Source organism: Diorhabda carinulata, chromosome 1 (genome assembly GCF_026250575.1).
Source record: "Diorhabda carinulata isolate Delta chromosome 1, icDioCari1.1, whole genome shotgun sequence".
Classification (NCBI taxonomy): Eukaryota; Metazoa; Arthropoda; class Insecta; order Coleoptera; family Chrysomelidae; genus Diorhabda; species Diorhabda carinulata.
The window spans coordinates 40,422,073-40,447,455 of NC_079460.1; the positions used below are offsets into that span (position 1 = coordinate 40,422,073).

Here is a 25,383-nt window from a genome sequence, read left to right on the forward strand (position 1 = left end):
GTGATAGTTTCTAAAAAAACAATTTACACGAAGTTTAAACCCACGACCGCCGATTCTGGAGGTTGATGCCTTAGCCCGTTCTGTTAACAAACGCAATTAAAGTGGTGGGATATACTAACAGGTGAAGCTAATATAAGCGTCTACTTATAGTAGATGGAATTTTGAAAAAAAAAATCAAAATTTCAATTAACCTTGATTTCTGTTAATCCTTGACTTTTATACAAGCAAAGTTATTGTTTCATTTTTTTATTTTTGCTTAGGATTTGGTTAAATAAATCGCATTTACTGTGCATTGTATATATTTAATAAAGTTAAAAAATAAAATTTACATGGTACATATTAACCCATCAACAGTTAAAGACCATACGGAAACGTTCAATTTGTCCCAAATGCACCAGCTAGTATATTATAACACATCTTCTAATTAACCTCAATGAGTGTTTCAAGTTTGTCATTTTTTTCATGTAAAATGTCTTGGATAATAGATTTCAGATAGGAGTAAGTCTGATTTGAATAATTTCAATTATGATTTGAGAGATAGGAACGATTTTCATTCATAATCAATAATGCTTCTAATGATACAGCTAATGTCTGATTACAGCTTACAATTTGCACTCCTAAAATCATGAGACATTTGCTAGTGTTACCAATTGGTAACGCTAGCAGTTCATGTTACACAAAAATGAAAATACCGTTAAATTTGTTGTACCTATGGGAGATTCCTTTATTTTTGACTAAAGTTTCTTTAATCCACCCAATCGAATATCCTCACAGATGAGGACTCTGAGAACGAAGATCTTTCTGGTTTATTCGACATTCTCAGCAAACCACAACTTCTAGCTGGAACCAAAATGAGACCAGCAAATTTCCATGATAATGACGGGAAATCTGAAAATATATTGTATTGCTGATTCAGAGAACAAACAGATTCAGCAGGAAAACGTAATGGACTAAGTAAAAAAAATTAAGAAAACGACGTAGATAGATTCCATGATGTTTCCCAAAGTTATATTGTTTAAGAATTCAATAATTGAAACTTAAATAGAGAATCTAAAGAATAAAATCCTTGTGAATCGAGCAGATCAAAAAATCTAAAAATGGTTAAAACTGGTCAAAATTTTTTGATAGGACTGATCATCTGTTAGTACCAACAGAAGATAAAGAACGTTGTGTAGGTGCATTTTTAGCATCCGTACAATTTGGAGTTGGGTTAATAAGATGCTTTTTTTGTATCATGTAGTCTGCTAGCGTTATCATAGGGCAAAACCCATTTTTCCTGAAAAATTTTAATAATAAATTAATGATAATCGCCAAGTGGCTGATAACCTTAAATAAAGATATTCAGATGATGACCAATCATTCGCAATTGAATGGTTAAGGCGAATTTGAAATATCCATATTATCAGACTTCTCCGGAGACCCTTTTTCAGTAGATTGATCAATTTCCTTGTCCTTTGGCTTTTCTTTATCTGTATCAAAGCCTTTTTCCTCTTCATCATAATTCCTTGGTACTTTTGAATGGGACCCAGTTGACCTACTAGATTGGGATCTTGATCTAGATTTTCTCTCTTTGTCCCTAGATCTTGATCTTCTATCCCTGTCCCTTCTTTCCCTATCCCTTTTATCAGTTTTTTTGTCACGCTTTCTTTCCCTATCTCGACTTCTGCTTCTGCTTCTTCTTCTACTACCTCTTGGAGAAGGTGATCGTCTTCTGCTTCCTCTAGATCTTGACCTATAAGATCTCACTTAGTTCAATAATGTCATTTACAATATTACATTAAATAGACAATACATAATTTCTTCTACATAATTCTGATACCAAATTACATTAACAGTTACATTAAGCTCAGATCACCTAGAAAAAATAAATGAGCTAGGAAAGAAAAATAAAATTGCCTTACAATGGATTTCGGAACACACAGGAGTGAAGGGAAATGAAATAACTGATAAGCTCCTAAGTGGGGGCAAACAAGCCCTTCATGGCACCTGTACCCTTTTATTGTGCCAGCTACAGAACAATAGGAGAAGCATTGGAAAAAAATGTATATAGGAGCAAAACCAATTATTAAGAGAACCTACAAGGGCTAAGACAGCAAAGACTCTCCTGGGAAACTATAACCAGAGAAGATATGTATGTCGCCTCAGTAGATGACACCTAAAGATGCTAGACTTGGCAGATAATGTGGCTGGCGTGCAGATTTTTTACACAGAGGATGAAACATCTATTCACATTCTCTTGCAATGTGAAACACTAAGGAGCTCTAGAGTATTAAACCTGGAAGTGTATGAAATAGAAGACCTCTGGCAGCTACAGCCATCAGGGCTTTCTAAAAGGAGTGGGATTAACAAATAAGCTGTAAACACTGTGTTCCCCAATATAGCAGCAAGAAAGGGGGATACAATAGATTCTAGGAGTGTATATGATACTTCAATATGTACATACATACATCAAACTCCTAAACTTTTAAGCACAATTGAAGACATGCAACAAGCTCAAGACACAAGTTTAGAAATATTTTCATTGTATATATGAACTAATACTATGTAATACCAAGACCAAATAAATCAACAATATAGTCAATTTACCCACCAAAAACTATTTTCCAAATTAGATTCAGAAAGTACTTACTAAATGTGTATTGAATTAACTTAACAGTTAAGCTATAAATTTTAAAAATCAAATTGACTATATATTGGAATTACTAGAAATGTCAAACATCTAAAATATTAAATATATACATGCAAGATTTCTGCAAGGGAATAGATATAAATGAATGTAAAAAAATGTCTAATAAAGCAAACTTATTGATTATTACCTTTTACGATCTCTAGTTCTACGATCTCTAGACCTAGACCTCCTTTTACTTCTACTCCTTGATCTAGACTTTCTCTTATCTTCAACACTACTTTCTGTATCATTTTTCTTTTCCTTCAGTTCTTTTGGTGTTTTTTCTTTCTCAATAGACTCTCTTTCTCTTGACTTTTTATCTCTTTCCCTATCCTTTTCCTTATCCCTCTCTCTATCCCTGCTTCTTTTGCGATCTCTAGATCTATCCCTACCTCTATCTCTTGATTTCGCCCTTTCTTTAGATCTGTGACGAGATCTTCGTCTTGATCTAGATCGGGACCTTTTAGATCTCACACTACGTGATCTTGATCTCCTAGATCTAGACCTTGTGCGTCTTCTCCTAGATCGAGATCTTTTTCTATGATCCCTTGATCTGTAAAAAAATAATGGTGAATTACTATAATTTTCCTATTATAAATTAAAATAAATATAACTTAAAACTCATAAATATGTCTGTGATTTACCTCGATCTTTTAGATCTTGAAGATGATCTACGTCTTCTAGACCTTGACCTCCTAGATCTGGACCTAGTCCTCTTTCTTCTACTCCTTGATCTGGATCTAGATCTTCTTGAGCTTCTTTTATCTTTAGTTAACATACCAATTACTGGTTCAATTGAGGCATTAATCATATTCTGTGCTTCTTTAAATCTACTCATAGCTTCTTCAATTTCTTTCTGGGCTGCTTCATTACTCTTTGCTTGTGGTTTTATTATTGGTTGAGTGGCATGTTCAACTTTAATTACTTGACCTTTTAATTCTGTTCCATTAAGTTTGAGAGCATTAATTACACTAGGTTGATCAGAAAACTCAACAAGCACTTTGGTACTATCATCAGATTCATTTTCACTTTTACATAATCTTAAGTACTTCACCTCACCTGCACGACTAAAGAAATTGATAATATCATCATGACTCATGGAAGAATTATAATTCAACATAAGAACTGTTCTTCGTGTTTCTTCTATCTTCACTGTATCATAAGTAGCAGGTAAAGGTGGATAAGGTGGTAATCCAAATGCCTGTAAATTAGGATCGACTGTTATTATAACTTGTTCATCTCCAGATTTATGAGTACTGTTTACAACATGTGCAGGTAATTGAGGATCAGCTGGAGTTAGACCTGGTACTATAGTAGCATTTTTTGTCATTTCCAGAGCATAATACTCATCAGGAATATCTCCGCTTGAAATTGGAATCACTATAAGAGCTCTATCAATGAAGACAGTATTAGTCATATGCTGAGCTATTCCAACTGTACTACTATCTACGAACTTGATGTAACAAATTCGAGATTGAACTGGACAAGAAACATCTCTTATTGTAGGATATAATCGAATATCTTCTATTTTTCCCAAATAACCAAACAGTATTTGCATTTGATCCTTGGTGGCTTGGGGAGCTATGTTTGTCACTTGTATAACTTTTGATGTTCCTACCGCCATATTTTGTTCGGAAAAACTAAAGAATACACCAATACATTCCAATCTATCACTATTTCATTTTAGTATAATACGGCAAAGTTTTCATTAATAAAATAAAAATTGAGCACGCTAAACACAAAAATGGCGGAAAATTATCATTTTCTTCTTATTCTTAATTTGACAGTGTAGTCAAATACGGAAAAAGAAGAAGATATAACTCAGTTATGTTTATGAAGAAATTCAAATGTCAATATTTATTTTTTAAAAGATTCAATAATTTCTTATAAGATTTATTTTATAACCTGTCACTTTATGAGTATAAATCAAAATATGCATTCTATTAAGTAATTCAAATATGGATGTAGTGGCAGAGAAATTGACGAGATCTAAAAATATGTCCGAGGAACTATCAGGAGTTACTGTTGTAATAATTATAGGAATGGGTGTCCTTACGTTTTTGTTGCTCTTTATATTTGCAAAAAGACAAATAATGCGATTCGCACTGAGATCTAGGAGAGGACCGCACATACTTATTGGTCATGATGCTTCAAAGGTATTAAAAAGAGAAATTGAAAGAAGGATTGATTCAATTAGAAAAATTGAATGTGAACCACAGTTAATAACAAAATCTGATCCAAGATATATTGTATGTCCCGGGCAACAAATTCCTGCTCATTATTACAGATTGAAAGCAGTGGATGACATTAAAATATTAGGTAAGTTTGTGATAACTGGATAATTTTACACTTTTTGTAAGTTTTTATTTAGTAAATACTCACTCTTAAGACTAAGAAGAAATGTAGATGTATGTCTAATGTTTACATCATTAGTTGGAATGGGGGTTGTTACATAGCATTAAAATTGTTAGTAAAATGAAGATATTTTATTCTATTCAACAGGCTCAGTCAATATTTTCATAGTCACACTTAGACCCTTTAGGAAAATAAATGTGTATGAAGTGGAGTTATTCATACCCTTCCTCTTATAATTACACTCTTTGGTTTTTTTTAACTAAATATGGACCAGTGGCCTATGGAAGCCTCAAAGGACCAGCAAATGCAGTTGTGTTGTTGTAGTGGTAGAAAATAGTATGTTCATTAGGTATACTGTACACTGTTCATTGAAATAGCATACAAGTCTCTGGACAAATTTTTACAATTTTTTAGTCATGTAAATTTATTTAACATTTGTTGCCATGTTTACTAATATTAAGTGTTATCAGGTAAGTATTACTGTTAAAGTCCAACCGACTCGGGTAAATCGTTACTATTTAAACCAGTGTTTCCCAATCTTTTTTGTGCTATGTCCCACCCAAGCCCTTCTAAAATTCTTATGCCCTCGTATGTAACATATACATATTTTTAATATTAAAAAATTGAATTGTTCAATTAAGAAACTTAATGATAGGTTTTTGGAAGAAATACATAGAAAATTGTTAACGAAATACAGTAAGTAAATTTTCAAAACATATGATGAAAAACTAAAATTCAAATTCGAAATAATTTTAATAAAGATTCAAATTAAAAGCAGAATCTTGCTTTCCCCTTCAACTCCGTAAAATGAGTATAAGATTAATTTAAAAAAAGTATAAATACAAAATTTACGAGTGGCTATGGAAAAAAGAAATGCATCTGAGAATCAAGTTGGTGTCGGTCAGCTGACCCGTGACGTTTGAGACTGATCTTGCTCAACTGCTTCAGAGTCAGGTGGTGCCTCTGTGAGCTTCTTTTTTTTGCATGGCATCATTGGACCACGGTCGTCTCAGCTTACCTTCTTCTTGAATGACAGCTTGAATATTAAACTAGTAAAGCAATTATTCTGTGTAATTGGATATCCCCTTCTATACTTGATTAATGCCTCAATCACCACCGGAAAAATACCACGTGACCTAAAAACTAGTGTGATAACACCTATCCCAAAAATAAATAAACCAAAGAAACCTTCAGAGTTTAGGCCTATTAATCTTTTATCAACTGTAGATAAGATCATTGAAACCATAATCTGTAATCAACTTAGGGAGTATTTTGAAAAAAGTAACTTGTTGTTTATGGGACAGTCAGGTTTTAGAAGTCAGCATTCATGTAAGTCAGCGATTCTGTACGTCTGTGCAAATTGGCGAGAAAAAATAAACATTGGTGATTTAGTGATTGCTGTTTTTGTCGACCTTCAGCTTGCCTTTGAGGCAATTGACCGTCGAATTCTTATAAGAAAACTGGAACACTATGGTGTGAATAAATATGCTTTAAGTTGGATTAATAACTATGTAGAAAAAAGATTTCATGAAACGAAAATATCAGGCAGGGTATCTCAAAAGAAGAAAAGTGTGTTGGAGGTACACCAGGGGAGTGTCCTGGGACCACTTTTATTTATAATATATATTAATGATCTTCATATATATCAGTGTCTGGGCAAAACTACTTAGAATTTGTAAATATTTTAAATGATGAACTTAAGATATTGTATAAATGGTTGTGTCAGAATAGATTAAACTCCTCAAAAACAAAATGTATGGTGGTGGGGTTAGCTATAAATTGTATATATACCAAATGTATATAAATTTAGTAAACGGCTGTTTTCGTATTTGCGCAATCAAAGTTGATTTTGTAATATTTCTAATTTAGTTATAAGTAGCCAAGTGCTAAATAAAGATATTTATTTATTTCTCAATCAAAGGCGAGGCCCATTTTAACATTCATCCAAACCCAAACATTTACCAGACTGACTTATTACTTCTGTCAACATATTACTCTTGAATTTGGTGATATTAAACGCTTTTTCATCTGTAAAGACAATTTGTTTCCAAAAATCGATATCATGATAAACATAATTAAGTGCAAACACAACTCTGGATTACTTTCACTCATTTGAAAGCAACACTTCCCTAGCACTTGCATAGTTTTTCAAATCTGAAGCTTTAATTCGTCTACATGCCGTAAGACGGGAAAGTTTTTTGGATACGCAGCACGAGCAGCTGATTCAAATGGATGCTCTCTTAAAAACTTAATCGTGATTTGAAATTTTTCTTCCTGAGATCCTGAGATCCCATCGCTTCTTTTTAAGACCAAGATGAGTTGCCAGTCTAAATTTCAGTTAACTGAGGAGACACTAAATATATTTTTACTTCAACTGAACTCAAATTAATTATCGAATTATCTGTCACTGACAATAACAGTGACATTAGGTAGGAACTCATTTACACTAGCAAAATGTAAGTGTATGCTTTTTCAGTGAACAGAAGTGTACAAAGGACTCTACATTTTAATCTGTGATATAAACTAAATATATCAGAAACAATTTCTTTATAGAAAATGAAATTACAAAGCAAGATAATTGTCTTTTTCGACATCCTAGTGAGAATTTGAGAGCATACCTCCTCACAACTTTAGCAGCTCCATTAGATGGAAGTGGACAAAGATTAATACATGAATTTTGTGATATGTACGAGCATGCAAGGCATGACCCTAATCATTTTGGAGATGAAGAGTATCAGCAATATAACAGACTTTTATTAAAACTACTGGACGCGTGAGTTCCGTAATATTAATAAGGACATATTAAAAAATGAAATATTTTCAGGGCCAAGCTTCTAAAATCCTACAATACAAGTAGAAAGTCTTCACCAAATCGTACCCCTCAGAGGAGGCATTTGACTGACAGAACCAGAAATATACACTCACATTATGCTGCTGAAGATGAAATATTAAGTGTATCAGAACATATAGATTCCAGGCCAACTTCACTGTCCATTTTAGCTTCTGCTGATGATGAAACATCTGTATGAGTTTTCCATTCAAATGTATATAATTTATAAATGTATTTGTTTGTTAATTTAAGCAAAATAAGTTGATAAATAATTTTATTTATTCAATTTCTTATGCACCAGGACATTTTTTTTAAATAAAGATATAAAACTATATTTCTTTCATTTGTTATATTTGAGTTTATTTTTAAATTTCTTGGGATTCACTCCATACGCTGATAATCTAGCATCTGTTATGTTTATACTTTTATCTTTTTCTTTAGAAAATTTTCGTTTCTTTCTCTTATTCTCTTCCTGATGGTTTCCACTTAAATTCCTCTTTTTGCTACCTACATCATAACTTTTGTATACTTTAGAGTCTTCATCTTCTGTCACTTTGGTAATTCTTTCTTCCATCTTCTTTTTCTTAGTTTTGTTTTTCTTCTTATTTTTATTTTCATTATTGAGCTTTCCTTTAGACATTTTACTTTCTTCTATGTTTCCTTCTTTATTCGTTTCTATGCTATTAGTCTGATTTACACCATTCTCAGTAACATTTGTAACGGATACCTTGTTCTTTCTTTTAATTTTCTCATTCTCAGGCTCTTTGTCAATTTTACATTCTACTATGCTACTTCCTTCACTGGTGTGACTACAAACACCATTATCTGCAATAGTTGTAGTAGTTTTTTGTTTTTTCTTGTTTCCCTTCTTTTTCTTTCCTGCTGTTGTATTATTATTTTTAGTGTCTTCTCTTTCATTATCAGACTGAACTACCTCATTTTTCTTATCAGGACCAACATTGTCATCAGTAATTTCATTTTCTTTTCTATTTGTAAAGAGACTGGGCAGTATCTTCATTTTCAAATTAATATTTTGACCTTTCTTTTTGTAAGCTATCTGCTCATATCTTTCCACATCATCAGGTCGTATTTGGACGGCTTTTTTTAAAGAACACCATTTGTTGAGTTCTCTTTCATTTGCCAATAGTATCTGTTGAAAATAAAATAAGTTTAATTGTAATACAAAAACAGAAATAATGAATAAATTTCACAACACAATTGGTGACACCTGCAAAACAAGGCAAAATTGAAGAATGGCATAATTTCAAACTTCGTGATTTATTATATTAGTGAGATAACAGTGATAGTGTAAAACCAATTATATCGAGGAAGAGAATACGCTTAGGCAAGTGCACATCCAAATTTCAAGGGTCCCTGTACTCTGTATTTTCAATTAGGTTATTCCAAATAAAATTTAATTAAAAGAAAAATTAATATAACTATACCAAGAGTGTTGAAATGAAAGTGTCAAATGTTACACTAGATGAATGTATAAAAATTGACATAAATCCTCAAAAGTTGAATTAATAGTATAGACTGATATAGATCCTTAATGTTCAGTGATTAGAGACACATATACAGTCAACATGCAAATTGAAACATGTACAAGTGTTTTCCTCTGGGCTCACATGAGTTTTGTTGGCCTCATCACATAACAGAATTATAAACAGTAAGGAGCAAGAGCTTTGTAACAGTATTATAAACATTATCACTCACCTCTTCAGTTGTTAATCCAAAATCATTTGGTATAACTTTCCTGTACTTGAATCTGCAGGGAATATCTCCAATTATGTCTTCAAAATCTAGTTTATAATATTCCTCAAAATACTTTTCAAATTTTTTATCATTTGGATCAAATTTAGGTTTTGGTTTTGCAACAGCTGTTGCAAACTTGGATTTCTTTCTTCGTTTTTTCTTGCCTTGAGTTGACTCATCTTTATTTTTAGGTGCACTTGGATCATAATCACAATCCATCTGTAAGAAAGAATGTTAGTGACTTGAAAAAATACCTTCAGTTGTTCTTACATTGAAATCTTCATCTTCACAATGTGGTTGTGATTCCTTTGAAGGGTTACTATTGTAACGTTCCCAATTTTCTAAAACAAAGATAGTTTTAAGAAAGTACATAATGGGGATGATTAAAAAACTGATTATTATAATTGAAAATAAATCTCTTAAAGGAAAATAATATTTACCAATTTCAAGTTCTTCATCAAGATCTGGAAATTCAGGTTTTTGATCATCTTCAGGTGCAGTGTAAAATTCATCATTGAATAACTCTTGCATTTTCCTGTCATATTCGTCAGGATCAAAATCCCCTTCAATATCCTCATTTGCAAACCCCAAATTTGCATTCCCTGTTATTTCCTTAAGCTGTTCTAATTTTTGTTCAATTTCTTTTAGTTTCAATTCTTGTAATTTTTTTACTTCTTGTACCTTCTCCTCTTTTTCTTTTTTCTTTCTTTCTTTAATTTCTTGCCTCTTTATCTTTCTCCTATTATCAGTTCTTCGCAGTGAATTTTCCATTGTCCTAGGATATCTTTTAATCTAAAAAAAACATGATCAATAATAATAAAAAACATGAGGCAGTATATTACAAATTCCTGATCTGGTTCTTCAAATCTAAAATTATATTTGTGTTCAAATTCTTCCTGTTTTTCTATATTTTCTTCATCATTACTCAAATCTTTATCAGAATCATGTACAACTTCTTCATATGTTGGAATATAATCATCATCCTCTTTTTCTAAATATCTAAAAGTAAAGAAAAATATAGTTCTACTAAATAACCTCTATAATTCATTCTTAAGTTACATTTAGTGTATTTACAGACTTACTTCTTATTTAGAATATAATCCCTCAAAAATTTCTCCCCTTCATCCAAATCAGGATTATTCCAATATTCTTTTAAAGGCTTTAACTCGTTCACAAGTGTTGTATCATCTAATTTAGTTTTATGGCCAGCCAACCACAGTTTATAATCACTTTCTTCCTTCTCTACCTCTTCTTTAGTTTTCTTTCTCTCTTTAAATATTCCACCCCAGTTTTCATCATTATCATCATCATTTTCTTCAAGAATTTTTTTGAAATTATCTTTTATGTTTTTTTGTTCTTCGTTATAAGTAAAGGACCCACAAAAAATAGTGGGTACATTTATATATGATTTATTATAGATCTCATTCTTTGGAGTATCTTGAGTATCATCTTCATCACTTAACAATCCCCCTTTCTCGAGAATCAAATTCCTTTCATAATCCTTCAAAAAGACTGGCTTTTCTTTCTTTTTCTTTTTAACATTTGCTTCATATTCTCCAAAAAAATTAACATCAGTTTTATATATACTTGGATCTTTATTTTTTAAACAAGCCAGTGTTTTAAAAAAATCTTTTTCAACATCTTCTGTTATATGTATACCTTCTTCATCATCTGAAGAACTAGATGATTCCTCTATTTTATCTAATACGTCTTCGCCATACTTCGTTTTCACTGAAAATTGATTTGATTAAAAATGTGATAATGTCTCAGGAGAAAACTTACATTTATGTAATTCTTCATTTTTCCTCCATGTATCGTAATTTTTGGCGTAGTCATTATTTGTTTGAAAATCATCATTTTCGTCTGAACTAGATTGTTCGTTACCAAATATCCGGGACATTATGAAGTATTATTTTGATTAACCTAACCTCTAACATTCAGCATGATGTTAGTTGACATATAAAAAAAAGAATAAAGGTTAGATTCTTCTGATTACAATTCAAATTTGAAACGAAGAAGAGCACTTTCAGTAATAATTTCTGGTTTTATTTGATATTCCCTTCATATATATATATTAGATATATGATTGGATAAGGTTATTCCTCACTAGAATTTTTTCTAATATTTTCTTTTTCGTATTTATTTCAAACTGTTGGACTACTACATTATTATTATACAGGGTGTCCATAAAAAATTAATAAGGTTCAAACGCATAATTTAGAAAAAAATATATACAAGTTCTGATTTTCACGTCATCTACCCAGTCCCGAATTTTTTGCATCAAGTCCCGGATCACCCTGTAGATACAAGGAAGACTCTTTAAAATATCACTAACACGAAATTTGTATTATAATCTATAATATACAGGGTGGCTAAATTTAATAATTAATTGTCATATACTACAACACTTCTAGTTTTCTGAAACTGTTATTGGATTCGTGAAAAGAAATATATCCAGTGTTATACAATAGTGCAATATAACCTTTATATTAAATAAAATAATTCGAATCAAAAACGTTTATTCATTTCATACAATAATCCAATGAAACAAGAATACGCATTTACGGGACATGTTTTCAAAATCTTTGATAACATCTTTTAATAAAAACTTATACATAAGCTTCTATCCTTACCATAACAACCTATGCCAATCAATTGTTGTAAGCTGATATTATTTTTCTCACAGATTGAACTGAATATGAAATTTCTGGAAAAGCTGTTGATATACTTTTTACCTCAATAAGTCTACTATAGGTCATTTGTTTGTTTCCGGCTCGAAAGACCATACAATTCGTTCATTATTCTTTATTGGGTTATTGAAATAAATGAGTCCCAGAACATTTGATAAGCAATACATATATACTGGCACTGCTGATTTCAAGCTCTCTAGTTCATACCCAGCCTAAATGACCAGTTAGTGTATTGTGTACACCTAAACATGAAAGGTCAACAAAAAAGAATGAACCAATTGTCTCATCTTTGGTACTGAATGAACCCAAGACCTATTGAAGACTTGACAGTGTAACTATGATTGTTTGTCTATTAAACTATTTAATTTGTACCTCTTCACATTTGAAATTACAGCAATATTAAGAAACCATGAGTTTTCTTTGAGATTAAAAAAGAAATTGAAGAAAGAAAAAACTTTTCAATATTTTGCATATCTATCTATTTAATTGTAAATTTTCCACAACACTTTAATTTTTATACAATTTATTTTACAAATAGAATTTGTTAAAAAGTTAAAAACAAATTTTTACATGTGCATGAATAATTTTATTCTAATAAGGGAATGCATCACGGATTGCTTGAGGGAGTTTTGCTATTAGAGCATTATGATCAACCCCATTCGCAGTTGCAAATATTCCTTGGTCGTCTGGGAAAGGCGCATCTTTGGAATAATCATAATGTTTTCCATGTATATCTGTTAGTTTTCCTCCAGATGCTTCTAGAACAGCTTCTGGAGCACAGGTGTCCCATTTCTTACATCCTTTACTTGCATAAACATATGCATGAGCTCTTCCTTCTAATACCACTATAACCTGTTATGAAATTATAATTTAACCGTTGTGGTTGATATAGTAAAGTTACAAATTACCTTGTGGCCTGCCCCTCCTACACTAATAATATCATCTGGGTTTAAAGCTTTCAAAGCATCATTCACTTTCCCATCTCGATGTGATCTAAAAGCAATAAAAAATTCAATTAAGTACCAAAATTTTCAATTTCTAAAATGTGTACCTTGAAGTTGTAATTATGAATTTATCAGAAGGTGGTTTAACAGCTTCAAATCCTCCTACACCAAGTCCAACTAATCCCCAAAAAGTTCTGCCTGTGCCATTCTTAACTTTTTTATAGTCATAATAAGGTTGGTGGATTATGCCTCCTACAGCCCTACCCCCGACTGCTATACCTATTAAGACAGTCACATGATCTAGCAGCCCCTATAATCATTTTTTAAAATACATTCTATTATTCAATTGCCAATTCAAATAAAGCTTACCTCTGTATATTCTGATGTACCATCCAACGGATCCACCCAAACAACTACATCTTCTGGTTTAACATTAGCAAAATTTTCAGGACAAGTAGATTTCAATATTGACTCATCACTTTCTGTTACTATCCAATCATTGGGTATCTAAAACATTCTTCAATTTAAATCAATAATTAAAAATATGAATTATTAATACTAACATCATTTTCATTTTCCAAAGTTCCCTCTTCTCCAATTATAGTAATATTAGGAAACTTTTTTGAAAGAGATGTAATTATACATCTTTGAGCTGATCTGTCGGCTTCAGTTTGAACGTCATTTTTACTCATACCCTAAAATTTCAATTGTAATCCTTATGAATGAAATCAAAACTGAATATACCTTATGAACCACTTTGAGTTCTCCTTTTTCCATTACATCTTTAATAATACTGCCAGCTTTTACAGCTGTGGTGACTGAGGAAGCCAAAATTCTTAATATAAGTGGACTACTTTGAGCTGACATCTTTAACATAAAAATGTAGAGTTTGAACTGAAACAATTGAATAATATTTTACCGGAATAAACTGTGATAGAATTTTCGTTATCAAGACCATGTGTATAAAAAACGTCGATATGCTTCATAAACTAATATATACACGGATATGCTTGACAAAATTACAAGAACAAGGTCAGCAGTTATTTAAACGTTAATTTTATTGTTTTTTTTAAGTCCTTTAAAAGATATTATTTATTTGAAAACAAGATAAAATAATGGAGTCTGTAATAGAATTATGATTATTTCCATAGGTTATGTCACTATCTTCTTACTTATCTTTTCAATTTCATACTTGACGGCTCTACAACCATCATTGTAGAAAATGAGGTATTAAAAAGTTGGGTCTTATAAATAGTTATTTGGTAGTTGGGAATCGATATACAAAATTTTGTGTAATTGAGTATTGAGAATGTTAGGATCATGATGTAAAGACGTAGTCACCGCCATTGTCGGGGCAGGTTAGGGATCACTTTCCAACAACAAAGTCTTAACGATCGTATATATATTTTGTGATTTATGATTGTCTATTATCCATTCTATGAAAATAATTTTTTCTGAATCAACTGACAGATAAAAGATTTAAGTGAAATAACAAGGTTAGGTCACCTCTATAATGGTTCTATCACCTTCTATTTACCATTACCTAATGCCTTTAACAGTCTAATAAAGTGTACCAAATTTGGTAATGTTAAGTTGAAGAGTTACAAAGAACTAATTTTTTTTTTAAATTTTTGTCCCAACTTTGAGGCCCTGCAACTCCTCAGGGATACAACTTGGTAAAGAGGTAAATTGCCCACAATCGTCAACTTAGGGATTCTCCTATACGCGTCTGCTCTGCGTCAGTTCTTATCGACTATGCCATTCCTAAAAGTTTTTGATTACCCTGTACGCAGTGGGGGATTTACAGATTTTCCGCCTCTACTGACCGATGAATTCGATGTCTTAGTCCACAATTATTTAAATTACTTTTCTTATCAAGAAAATTCTAATTTTATAATTTTAGAACTAAGGTTTTGTATAAGATCCTTGATTATTTTCCTGTTTTATATTTAAAATAAAAAAATTAAACAATTTACACCGGTACTTTTCACAAATAAATAAAAAAATTTATGAAATTGAATTTTTGATTAGCTAAATAGACCATCAATATTGAATAATGATTGGACTGGGTAAGTAAATTTAATAATGTTTAAGGAGTTAGGAGATATAGTAATTATATTATTATCTGTGAAAATTTTAACTAAATATAATAAAAAAATAACTAATTTTCAATTATATCAGATCGCTGTAGCAATATTCTGAATATTCATGATCCTTTATTATATTTTACAAAGTATTTCAAAATTGTCTATGTAGAGACGTTTAAGTATTTAGTATAATTACTGCATATAATACTACTATATTTAATTTTTATTAAATTACTTTCATTTCTGTAAAAATTTAAACTTTTCTTATCAGTGTAAACAAAAAAAAATGGAGCACCTCTTGAAATCTGCCGCCCTATACTATAGCCTACTCAAATTTATATCCCAACTTTGAGGTCTTATAAATTCTTAAAGATACAACTTGGTAAAGAGGTAAATTTTCTCCCAATTGTCATATTTTGGACCCCTTATACGCTTTTGCTCTGTGTCAGTTCTTTATGGGACACCATGTAGTTACTTAAGCCAGTGTAATGGTGGACTGAGCACACATTTACTTTTTGAAGAAATAATATAGACTGAAAAAAAACTGTAGTGTTTAATCGTTTTGACAAAGTTACCAATTAGAGATGAATGGTCAAATGTGGGAAAGTGATTGTAATAAAGCGAACATAGAAGATTTAAGGTGTTTTCTTCCTCTCAACTTACCTTTACCATCATAGTTTATTATGCATATAAAAATAACAACACAAAAAATGTATGAATTATTTTTATTTGTGCCAATTTAAAACCAGTAAGTTTAGTATATACATATAATATGTACATAAAAAATGAATATTATATTGTATAATTGATAAAATGCGTTCATCAAGTTAGAAGTATTTGTTACAATATGAATAATTTATATTTAAAAAATATTAAAATAGTATAAAGAGATATCCGAATTTTTTGTTGCTACATGAAATCGTCGTATTCATTATAATCGTCTACATAAGCAGATAGTTGAGAAAGTTGCTGTAAAAAAAAAACTTAATTAGGATACAAATACTCAACTTGAAAATATTGAACACACATTTGCTACCATTAGACCAACACTCACAATTACACTATCTGGTCCTTCAAGCCTGATATGAACCTACAGAAGACTTGAACAATCAGTGTAATTATTGGTGTAGTGATAATTAATGGTGTGTTAAATATAAATATCACCAACAGTTTTAGAGTTTCCAAGTTAGACAAGTACCAGATTCTAATTTGAATAACACTTTAACTGCCTCTAAAGAACATCCTGTATATAAATATCTTGCCAGAAGAAACAATAACACGTGGATCATCAAGTTTCCATTTGAGATATCAACAGATAAGAAAAAATCAAACGAACACACTGTCACTGGAGTTAGGAGTTTGTTAAGTTCATTGGGGTGGGATGGAAAAGACACTTATAAAATAGGGCAACGTGGAGTTGTTCAGGAGAGCACAAAACAGTCAAGACCTGCACCTTGATACATACATTGTCACCTTCAATGTGTAATTTCGCCTTGCCCTTTCCTTTGTTCTTTTTGGCCTTGTCTCCTTTCTCAATTTTTTGCTTTTCCAAAAATAAGTTATCTAAAGAGTTTTTAACTTTTTTAATATCCAATGAAGACACTAAAACATAAATATGAGACTAGTTAGAGAAAACATACTATTACAGCTATAGAATTATTTAACATAATTATTTAGATTTCCTTACTTGTGGCACATAAATTTCTAGTCAAATTTTCTACGAATGTGGGATATTCTGTGCTTTTTGATAACGGGGTGAGTTTTTTAGATAGAGTATCTGTGAATGCCTCAAATTCCTCGGTTGAGCTGGGTAAAGAAATATCAGATATAACTTCATTACTTTTATTGCCACCAAAAGTGGTTTCTAAAGCTAATTTCAAATCAGATTCTTGTTGACGCCTAAGTTTTTCTTCAGGAGATATATCTTCTTCTGCCTCCTCTCTAAGTCTCCTTTCCATCTCCTCTCTCTTCAATCTCTGCAAAATATTATATATTTGAGGAAATTTTTATAATCACAAATTACAAGTATTCATTCAGCACTCCTATGAGGTCAATACACAAAAAATTAGTTGCTATACCTCTTTTTCAGCAATTTTTTCAGCTAAAGGTTTCTTTTTGGGTTTCTTGGGCTCTGTCTCAACCTTTATTTCTTCTTTCTTTTCTTCATCTTCATCCTCCCAGCTCTCCTACAAGATATTGTATTTTAATAATCAGTTTAAATAGTCTGTGTAGTTAATTTCAATTTTCTTTTCACTTCTTAGAAATTCAGTTAATTCTAATTTTAACTCCTAGATAAATTACCTAACATTTACATAATTTAACTTAAAATCTCATATAAATGCCTGTTGATAGAAATTTATAAATTTAAAATTCCATGATTACTATCAATATAAATAAAGTGAATAATCTAAATTCTTGAATAAATACCTTAACATCTTCTTCTTCATCTTCGCCTTCCCACTTATTAGAGGCTACTGGAACAACGCTAGGGACAGTTGGTTCAAAAGTATCTTCATCTATAAGGGCAAAAAGTTTATCACCTATTTTTGAAAAAAAAAATTAAAAAGTGAATGTTTCTTACCCCACGATTCCATATTGCAATTTTACACTGAACCTTAAAATCACTACCTCACGTGTGGCCGATGTACAATTTTAACTAGAGGTGAATCACGACTCAAAACTATCAAAATTTATAAAGAAAAATTGAAAAAAACAACTTGCTATCAAACGCGATGTCTTATTTTTTTAAATTTCTGATAAGTAATTATAAAAACACAAAAATACTTCAAACTATCAGTGAACAAATTTGAGGTCGACCTTCGAACATCCATTTCAGGTTAAATTTTGACATTTTTGAGATGACGTTTTTGATGACATTCCACTCCAGTCACAATCAGCCAACAATGTGTTGGTAGCTCTTAAATACCCAAGGAATTTATTTAAATTTAGAATCCACATATCTAAAGGTTTATTTAAATATTTATGCCGTACAGATATTTACGTTTACATCATATTGATAAAATAAATTAACAGAAATCATTAGAACTTACATATAATAAGAATTATATTGCTAGCCTCTTCTAATTTATAGGTGTTTATAGTCACCCTTATCAAATCTGAATTATAGCGACCTATATGGTTAAGAATAATTGAGGTTATACTTAAGATAATGGTAGGGAAGTTTAAATTATAATCATGATTCTTTGGAGCTTTAAATTAAAACGTCTCAATATTCTAAGAACAATACGTTTTTATAGCCAAAAAGTAAATGTTGGAGAAGTAAATATACCGTGTTCAAATGGGTAAGTAAAGTTTTAAATAAAAAGTAGATATAAGTCGAAAAATTTTTAGCCGCAACATAACTATATCAACCGGTCAATATGCCCGATTGGCGGATGGTTGTGCAGTGGCAAGCTTAGGAGACACATCAGTTATGGTTACGATAGTTTCTAAACCAAAACCAACAGCCAGCGGTTTTTTGCCGCTTGTTGTTGATTACAGACAAAAATCTGCTGCAGCAGGTAGAATTCCTACCAACTATTTTCGTAGAGAACTAGGACCAACTGAAAAAGAAATACTCACCTCTAGATTAATTGATAGAAGTTTGAGACCACTGTTTCCAGAAAATTATAATTATGACACTCAAGTTGTGTGTAATATGCTTGCCGTAGATGGCATCAATAGCCCTGATATATTAGCTATTAATGCAGCATCTGCAGCTTTATCTATAAGTGATATTCCATGGAAAGGCCCCATAGGGGCTGTAAGAGTGGGTTTAATCAACAATGAGTTGGTAATAAATCCTACAAGAAGGGAACTACAAGAATCTTCATTGAATTTAGTTGTATCTGCAATGAGAAAACATTTAGTTGTCATGTTGGAAGGCAATGCAGGTATGATGGATGTACATTTTTAGCAGGCGCAGTTTCAAAGGGGGTCATGACCGCCTCCTCTCCAAACTATCTTACTATCTGAAAAAATTTTAAGAGAGCATCAAAGCTTTGGTACAGTTTGAGTGAAGTGTGAATTAAAGGAAGGCAACTGTCACTTATAAAAAGTTCTGATCTCAGTTTTACTTTTTTTTATTTTAATTCATGACCTACCCAATCTTAGAAGAAACTGCGCTTGATTTTTAGATGTTATGAAATATGGCTTCAGTCAGTTAATCACTTCACTTTTTCATAGATATGGTTTTGCTACAAGATTTGCAGAAAGCTATCAAAGCTGCCACAAAGGAAATACAGATTATCATCACACACATAGAAACACTTCAAAAACTATGTGGAAAACCAAAACGAGATGTAGATGTGTCTTCAGTAGAATTGTCTGAAGAGATAGCTGAGGCATTGCGAACTCTTTCAGAGATGCGGGTCAAAGAAATATTTCAAAATTACACTTATGATAAACTTGGTCGAGATAATGCATTGAGTGAAATAAGAACAGATGTCATGGATAAAATTAAATCTAGTTTCCATGACATTGATCTCACTTTGGTTAATGAATACTATAATAAGATGGTTAAACAAGTGTTTAGAGATTTGATATTTCAACAGGAAAAAAGGTGCGATGGTAGAGATTACAATCAATTGAGAGATATTTCTTGTAAAGTTAACATGTATAAACCGCTGCATGGATCTGCTGTATTTCAAAGAGGGCAAACACAAGTTTTTTGCACTGTAACATTAGACTCACATGATAGTGCACTAAAACTGGACCCTCTTAGTATGTTGGCTAGGTAAAATGAATAGATTGTTCATATAGTGAATTGGTAATGCAATTTAATTATTTCAGTGGAATTAAAGAAAAAAACTTTTTCTTACATTATGAATTTCCTCCTTTTGCCACCAAAGAAACGGGAAAAATTGGTCCAATAGGTCGGAGGGAGATGGGGCATGGTGCCTTAGCTGAAAAAGCTTTAAATCCAGTGGTTCCATCAGATTTTCCTTTTACAATAAGACTGACTTCAGAAGTTTTGGAATCAAATGGTAACTGTTCTATTTCATATTTTAAAAAATTTTTCTACAGTATATTATTTTCATTTTGTTAGGTTCAAGTTCAATGGCAACTGTTTGTGGTGGAAGTTTGGCTCTTATGGATGCAGGTGTACCAATATCCACTCCTGTAGCAGGGGTAGCCATAGGTCTTGTTACTAAATATCATCTAAAAACAAACACCATTGAAGACTACAGAATTTTAACAGATATTCTTGTAAGACATGTTAAATTATTCATAATGTGTTCCTTAAAAACGTATTATCTGTTGATTTGGGAAGAATTTTTCTACAAAGTCTTAGATCCTGCTTATTGATTTGTCAAAACTGACACCCTTTATCTCCTAAATCATGTATTCAAGTTACTTTGAATTTCATCATTGTTTGAGGACAAAAAATCACTAAATCATGAAAAAATGGATCGATTCAGTTTATTTATTCAATCAAAAAAAGCAATTTTACATATTGTCAAGATTGTTTGGGCACTTTAAACCCCCCCCCCCCCCAATTTCTCAAGGTATCGGTTTCTTGAGAATATATTTCTACCTTCATATATCTTCTTATGGCTATGGAAGGATTGGTAGATGTACACTTCCGTTGTTACTCTCTTTTAGCTCAATAATTTGGTTATTCACTTTATTTATCCTTAAATATATGACATAATTAGCTGTCTCAACTACTCAACCCTATACTGGCACTTATTATATTTTTATAGGGTATTGAGGATTATATGGGTGATATGGACTTTAAAATCGCGGGGAATAAAAAGGGTATAACTGCTTTACAAGCGGACATAAAAATTCCGGGATTACCTTTAAAAATAGTGATGGAAGCATTACAAAATGCAGCTGAAGCCAAAACGAAAATTCTCCAATACATGCATAGTTGTATAGAAAAACCAAGGTACTTTTTTTATAAATTCAAAGCATTTCTGTATATTCTATTCAACAGATGTTCTAAGCTTAACATGTGATCTCAAATGACTCTTGTTAATTTTTAGAACAGAACCCAAAGATAATTGGCCGGTATCTAAAAAATTAGAAGTTGAAGCTCACAAAAGATCTAGACTTGTTGGCATAGGTGGAGTTAATTTAAAAAAGTTATTTGCTGAAACTGGTGTACATGTAAGTATGATGTTAGAATATGTGGAACCAACTTAACATACTCTTTAAGAACGGTTATATTGTCTGATCATTTGAGTCTTTTATGATTCATATAAGTGTAATTTTGAGCGTTGATCTAGTGGAAGTAAACAGTGTGTTCAATACTGGTTATTTGTTTTTATAATTCTTTTGAACACCTTCCAGGTATCTCAAATTGATGATTTGACTTTTGAAGTATTCGCTCCTAGTCAAAGTGCAATGGATGAAGCAGAAGAGATCATCCAAAAGTTATTAACAACTGAAAGAGCTCCAGATTTGGAATTTGGAGGGATTTATAAAGCTACTATTGTAGAAATCAGAGATATAGGTGTGATGGTTACTTTATATCCTGGTATGCCACCTGCTTTGTTACACAATTCCCAGTTAGACCAAAGAAAAGTGAGTAGAAAAATATTTTTTGTAAAAAGTTTTATTTATGTGATCAAAGAATGATTCGCAAGTTTACTAAATACTGTAATGTTTTTCTTATTTATACGATTTCTATTTGTGGGGTGAATTGATGAACACTGTCTCTTACATTCTTAATTCATTTAAACACTATACACTACACTTAATTAACTTGAATAATGTATTTAAATTCCTCGATTACTTTCTATTTCAGTCTGTTCACTATAACTATTTATTATAAACTAAATAAACCGAGCTGATCAAACTCATTATATATCCCTAAAGAATTCTAAAAAGTTCTAGAAAATAAAGAAACAAAACAAATAAATAAATAGACCGTCCTAGAAATTATTTAAAAAAACAATGTAAATTAACCGCCTGCTGTAGTAAAAACTAATATAAAAAAGATCAGTTCATAAAAAGTCAGTAAATTCGCCTAATTCTAGAATTCCATTTCATCTAGACAGGACCGGCTCTAGGGCGGATACGCGTTCGTAACAATACTATTTTTTTTATATAAACTTGAACACTATTGTAAATAGTGTTCAAGTAACTCATTTGATTTACAATTTATAAGCAATTTTTTAGAAATGGAAATTCAATGGAAAATTACAGAAAAGAACACGTTGCTGATAATTTTTCAGTTATTTCCAATAAGATCCTTTGTCGTCTAGGGCTATGCTCCCTACCTGGCTGTAAAATAAATTTTCATTAATCTGACTGTATGCCAAGAAACATATATTCTCCGTTCAAACTGATTTTAACAAGAAATCATAATTATAATTTACATTTCTGATAATATTACCTACCTGTGTACCGAAATCTGAAGGAAATGTGGCAGGAATTCAGAAATTGATGATGAATGACATATTGACATTAACAGTAATGACATATGTTTACTATATTAGCGTCACGATTGGTAGGTGGCAGAACTAAATTTGTGTTGCCGAGATTTACATACAAGTTAACCTTCTTTTTGGTATGTTCTGTAGCTGTACCCAATAAAAATTGTGAGGATAGTTAATTTTATTCTTCTTTCTTTTTTCTTAAGACGTAAATGCCCAGCTTTCGTGCCATTTTTTTAATTTGGTTTTTCATCCTTTGCCCATTTAGTCCATCGATCTTCCATCAAACTGTCGAAGTGGTTTCTCCAATATCGTCGTCTAGATCTAGTGAATCGTTCATTATTATAAATATTCAGATCTTCTCTTATTAGCTTTGCTTCTTATTTGATCTCTAATTTGTAGTTGGATTCAGTTAATATATTTAAAAAAAAATTTATTTGATCAATAACATTTTTAGTGCTATTCATTTAATGTATTTCAATTATTTTCAGATTGGTCATCCATCTGCTTTAGGTCTTGAAGTAGGTCAAGAGTTACAAGTGAAGTACTTCGGGAGAGACCCAGTATCTGGATTGATGAGACTATCTAGGAAAGTACTTCAAGCAAGCGCGCGGTGATAAAAGTGAACATAGAATCAATTTTTATTTTTATATAAATGTTAATCTTAAATAGCTCTGCTATCGACTTGTTGTTAATGATCAATATAAGATGTTTTATATGAAGTTGTATTTGTACATATTGGATTTAATTTGTTTGTTTTAATTATGATTTTCGTTAAACCATACTATCCTTTTTTATATAGAAGCTAAACTTAGGTATTCACAGAAATATTAAAAAACAGTCTTCTAGTTAAAGATATTGAGTACTTAACAAGAATAGCAACATGTTAAGAGACTAGTTTGGGAGTGGAACATATCAAAATATAGCTGATATAGTGTGGACATTCAAACTGATTTAACAAAAACAAAGTGAATAAATGATGACTAACAAACATAAGAAAAGAAAGAAGAGTAAAACCTGGCAACATGAAGTAAAATAGTTGAAGAAGAGAGGAGATATATGACAATGAGTAGAAATGGTTTACTTAAAATCGCTTATCAAAATCTGACCTCTATTTTTATTGGTTTAGACAATTTTGTAAATATTGAAGAGATAAATAATTTTGATATTATTGGGGTTACTGAAACTTGACTAAGCAATGCTACATTATCTTATGCTTTTGTGCTACCGGGCTATACATTTCATCTGTGTGACCGTATTATTACAGTATTACAGGCGAGGAGGTGTTGAGTTATATATTAAGAAGGATTGAGAGATTGTACATAGAAGAAAAAGTGGATGGGTTTGAAAATATATGGATGAAGGTCAAAGTGAATTGCCAGATCTCTTCAGTAGCTTTTGTAATTTACTGTATCAAAAACAAAAAACCGAACAAATTGAAAATGTGATCAGGTAAACCTTTACCCACAATGCTAGTGGTAGTGTTACGTCTTGCAATAAACAACTTTTTAATAATGTTGATATACTTCCACCGCTGTGAAGCTTTTAGGGTTCTATATCTCTTCAAATGAACCCCCGTTCGTTCCAATAATGTTTTATATCTAGGTAAATCATCTTCGGTATATGTAGGATATCCGTAGAAAAGTAATTGGTAAAGACCTGGAGTAGCTGGTATTCTATCCCATCCTTTATCATCTTCTTTTACTAATATATCTCCGTTTTTTAAGTCAAAGTTGATGCGAATATTTCCCAAAGTCCACTGATCGTTGTCAACATTATACTTTGGACTAAACAAATCATCGATTTCCGGATCTTTATTAAAGAAATCTATGACACATTGACGGATTATTTCAGGATATTGCTCAAAGTACTCGTTGACTGTTCGTGGAGAAAAAGTTTCTTCATTCGCTTGAGGTTCATCATCATCGTCTGTAAATACTGATTCGTTTTTCGGATCATATTTGTATATTTCTTCATCGGGAAGAAAACTAGGCAAATACTAGAGCATATTGTATAATTGTACATGATCGTTTATTGGAGAATCACCCGCTAACGGAAATTATCAAAACGATCATATAATAGTGAGATGCTGAAACAGCGCGCGACAGTTACAAATAAACTACAATGAGAGTAGCATTCATTAACATTCAAGGCTTCACTATCGAAGGTGCATTTCATCCTAAGGAACTATCCATCGAAATCGGATTTAAACATAGACACTACATATTCATGCCACCATTATCGTTTCATTTGCTTAACAATGAAGATCGAAAAACAATCAAGTTTTTGGAACGTTATATCCATGGAATTAAGTACTCTTGTGGGGATGTTGATTATTCAAAATTTAACGAGATTTTGAAAAGTATAAATGTCGATTAAATTTACGTTCGCGGCAATCAAAAAGCTGAATTTTTACAAAAGAAATATGAAGAATATGGAATTTCCACCGTCATTGTTGATGTCTGCAAATTCGATGGAACGTTCACCTCCATGGAAAGTTTCAAAAAAGGTTCGGCTTGCCATGCCGATGGAATTTTCAATTGTACCCAAATTAATGTAGAACGACTACGAAACTGGTTTTTAAGTATGATACCATTGTAACTTTTTTTTGCTTGAATAAATTATATTTAAAAAATTTGTTTTTTATTGAAACACATTGTATACTCATT

General features: G+C 31.4%; 6 protein-coding genes across 9 annotated transcripts; 2 read left to right on the plus strand and 4 right to left on the minus strand.

Annotated features, from left to right (window-relative positions):
- Positions 1-281: 281 nt before the first annotated feature.
- Positions 282-4,461, minus strand: LOC130892420 (probable splicing factor, arginine/serine-rich 7). 4 transcript variants are annotated; one of them, XR_009059034.1, is made up of 4 exons: positions 3,313-4,461; positions 2,817-3,221; positions 710-1,732; positions 282-659 (listed from the first exon to the last, which is right to left on the minus strand). XR_009059034.1 is itself a non-coding variant. In XM_057797841.1 (3 exons), exons 1-3 carry the CDS (start codon positions 4,290-4,292, stop codon positions 1,375-1,377), a joined length of 1,743 nt encoding a protein of 580 aa, XP_057653824.1. In that variant the 5' UTR covers positions 4,293-4,461; the 3' UTR covers positions 282-1,374. The 4 variants fall into 4 exon arrangements, 2 of the variants coding, with proteins under 2 accessions (XP_057653824.1, XP_057653833.1); XR_009059035.1 differs by having other exon boundaries at positions 710-888; positions 3,313-4,456; XM_057797841.1 differs by having other exon boundaries at positions 282-1,732.
- A 23-nt stretch (positions 4,462-4,484) lies between these two features.
- Positions 4,485-8,187, plus strand: LOC130892444 (protein C1orf43 homolog). The gene is made up of 3 exons (XM_057797874.1): positions 4,485-4,987; positions 7,577-7,796; positions 7,848-8,187. Exons 1-3 carry the CDS (start codon positions 4,627-4,629, stop codon positions 8,050-8,052), a joined length of 786 nt encoding a protein of 261 aa, XP_057653857.1. The 5' UTR covers positions 4,485-4,626; the 3' UTR covers positions 8,053-8,187.
- On the minus strand, positions 8,111-11,581 carry LOC130892435 (protein KRI1 homolog). The gene is made up of 7 exons (XM_057797863.1): positions 11,391-11,581; positions 10,691-11,339; positions 10,451-10,607; positions 10,049-10,400; positions 9,879-9,949; positions 9,570-9,827; positions 8,111-9,003 (listed from the first exon to the last, which is right to left on the minus strand). The coding sequence occupies exons 1-7, from the start codon at positions 11,506-11,508 to the stop codon at positions 8,194-8,196; spliced, it is 2,415 nt and encodes an 804-aa protein (XP_057653846.1). The 5' UTR covers positions 11,509-11,581; the 3' UTR covers positions 8,111-8,193.
- A 1,172-nt stretch (positions 11,582-12,753) lies between these two features.
- Positions 12,754-14,424, minus strand: LOC130903521 (3'(2'),5'-bisphosphate nucleotidase 1). Its single transcript, XM_057815671.1, has 7 exons — positions 14,162-14,424; positions 13,987-14,109; positions 13,806-13,937; positions 13,612-13,749; positions 13,350-13,552; positions 13,207-13,291; positions 12,754-13,150 (listed from the first exon to the last, which is right to left on the minus strand). The coding sequence occupies exons 1-7, from the start codon at positions 14,198-14,200 to the stop codon at positions 12,890-12,892; spliced, it is 981 nt and encodes a 326-aa protein (XP_057671654.1). The 5' UTR covers positions 14,201-14,424; the 3' UTR covers positions 12,754-12,889.
- A 1,615-nt stretch (positions 14,425-16,039) lies between these two features.
- Positions 16,040-18,187, minus strand: LOC130892047 (eukaryotic translation initiation factor 3 subunit J). Its single transcript, XM_057797247.1, has 6 exons — positions 17,911-18,187; positions 17,757-17,845; positions 17,408-17,515; positions 17,017-17,305; positions 16,795-16,931; positions 16,040-16,298 (listed from the first exon to the last, which is right to left on the minus strand). Exons 1-6 carry the CDS (start codon positions 17,921-17,923, stop codon positions 16,239-16,241), a joined length of 696 nt encoding a protein of 231 aa, XP_057653230.1. The 5' UTR covers positions 17,924-18,187; the 3' UTR covers positions 16,040-16,238.
- On the plus strand, positions 18,130-23,436 carry LOC130892044 (polyribonucleotide nucleotidyltransferase 1, mitochondrial). The gene is made up of 9 exons (XM_057797231.1): positions 18,130-18,631; positions 18,681-19,222; positions 19,515-20,064; positions 20,121-20,314; positions 20,377-20,537; positions 21,035-21,222; positions 21,320-21,443; positions 21,627-21,860; positions 23,206-23,436. Exons 1-9 carry the CDS (start codon positions 18,525-18,527, stop codon positions 23,329-23,331), a joined length of 2,226 nt encoding a protein of 741 aa, XP_057653214.1. The 5' UTR covers positions 18,130-18,524; the 3' UTR covers positions 23,332-23,436.
- Positions 23,437-25,383: the final 1,947 nt, after the last annotated feature.

What these genes read in the sequence shown, in the direction of transcription:
- LOC130892420 (XM_057797841.1), bottom strand. Translation starts at nt 4,292, where the DNA reads ATGGCGGTAGGAACATCAAAAGTTATACAAGTGACAAACATAGCTCCC. An exon ending in TCAAGATCTAAAAGATCGAG is followed by an intron (nt 3,222 to 3,312) that starts GTAAATCACAGA and finishes ATTTTTTTACAG; the next exon opens with ATCAAGGGATCATAGAAAAA. An exon ending in AGAACTAGAGATCGTAAAAG is followed by an intron (nt 1,733 to 2,816) that starts GTAATAATCAAT and finishes GAGATCTTATAG; the next exon opens with GTCAAGATCTAGAGGAAGCA.
- LOC130892444 (XM_057797874.1), top strand. Translation starts at nt 4,627, where the DNA reads ATGGATGTAGTGGCAGAGAAATTGACGAGATCTAAAAATATGTCCGAG. An exon ending in GGATGACATTAAAATATTAG is followed by an intron (nt 4,988 to 7,576) that starts GTAAGTTTGTGA and finishes ATTTCTTTATAG; the next exon opens with AAAATGAAATTACAAAGCAA. An exon ending in TTATTAAAACTACTGGACGC is followed by an intron (nt 7,797 to 7,847) that starts GTGAGTTCCGTA and finishes AAATATTTTCAG; the next exon opens with GGCCAAGCTTCTAAAATCCT.
- LOC130892435 (XM_057797863.1), bottom strand. Translation starts at nt 11,508, where the DNA reads ATGTCCCGGATATTTGGTAACGAACAATCTAGTTCAGACGAAAATGAT. An exon ending in GATTATATTCTAAATAAGAA is followed by an intron (nt 10,608 to 10,690) that starts GTAAGTCTGTAA and finishes CTTTACTTTTAG; the next exon opens with ATATTTAGAAAAAGAGGATG. An exon ending in GTGAAGATGAAGATTTCAAT is followed by an intron (nt 9,828 to 9,878) that starts GTAAGAACAACT and finishes TCTTTCTTACAG; the next exon opens with ATGGATTGTGATTATGATCC.
- LOC130903521 (XM_057815671.1), bottom strand. Translation starts at nt 14,200, where the DNA reads ATGGTCTTGATAACGAAAATTCTATCACAGTTTATTCCG. An exon ending in GTACATCAGAATATACAGAG is followed by an intron (nt 13,553 to 13,611) that starts GTAAGCTTTATT and finishes AAATGATTATAG; the next exon opens with GGGCTGCTAGATCATGTGAC. An exon ending in TTCATAATTACAACTTCAAG is followed by an intron (nt 13,292 to 13,349) that starts GTACACATTTTA and finishes TATTGCTTTTAG; the next exon opens with ATCACATCGAGATGGGAAAG.
- LOC130892047 (XM_057797247.1), bottom strand. An exon ending in ATGAAGAAGAAGATGTTAAG is followed by an intron (nt 17,516 to 17,756) that starts GTATTTATTCAA and finishes AATATCTTGTAG; the next exon opens with GAGAGCTGGGAGGATGAAGA. An exon ending in TACACATTGAAGGTGACAAT is followed by an intron (nt 16,299 to 16,794) that starts GTATGTATCAAG and finishes TTTTTTTTACAG; the next exon opens with CAACTTTCTCAACTATCTGC.
- LOC130892044 (XM_057797231.1), top strand. Translation starts at nt 18,525, where the DNA reads ATGATTCTTTGGAGCTTTAAATTAAAACGTCTCAATATTCTAAGAACA. An exon ending in AGTTGTATAGAAAAACCAAG is followed by an intron (nt 21,223 to 21,319) that starts GTACTTTTTTTA and finishes GTTAATTTTTAG; the next exon opens with AACAGAACCCAAAGATAATT. An exon ending in TTGCTGAAACTGGTGTACAT is followed by an intron (nt 21,444 to 21,626) that starts GTAAGTATGATG and finishes AACACCTTCCAG; the next exon opens with GTATCTCAAATTGATGATTT.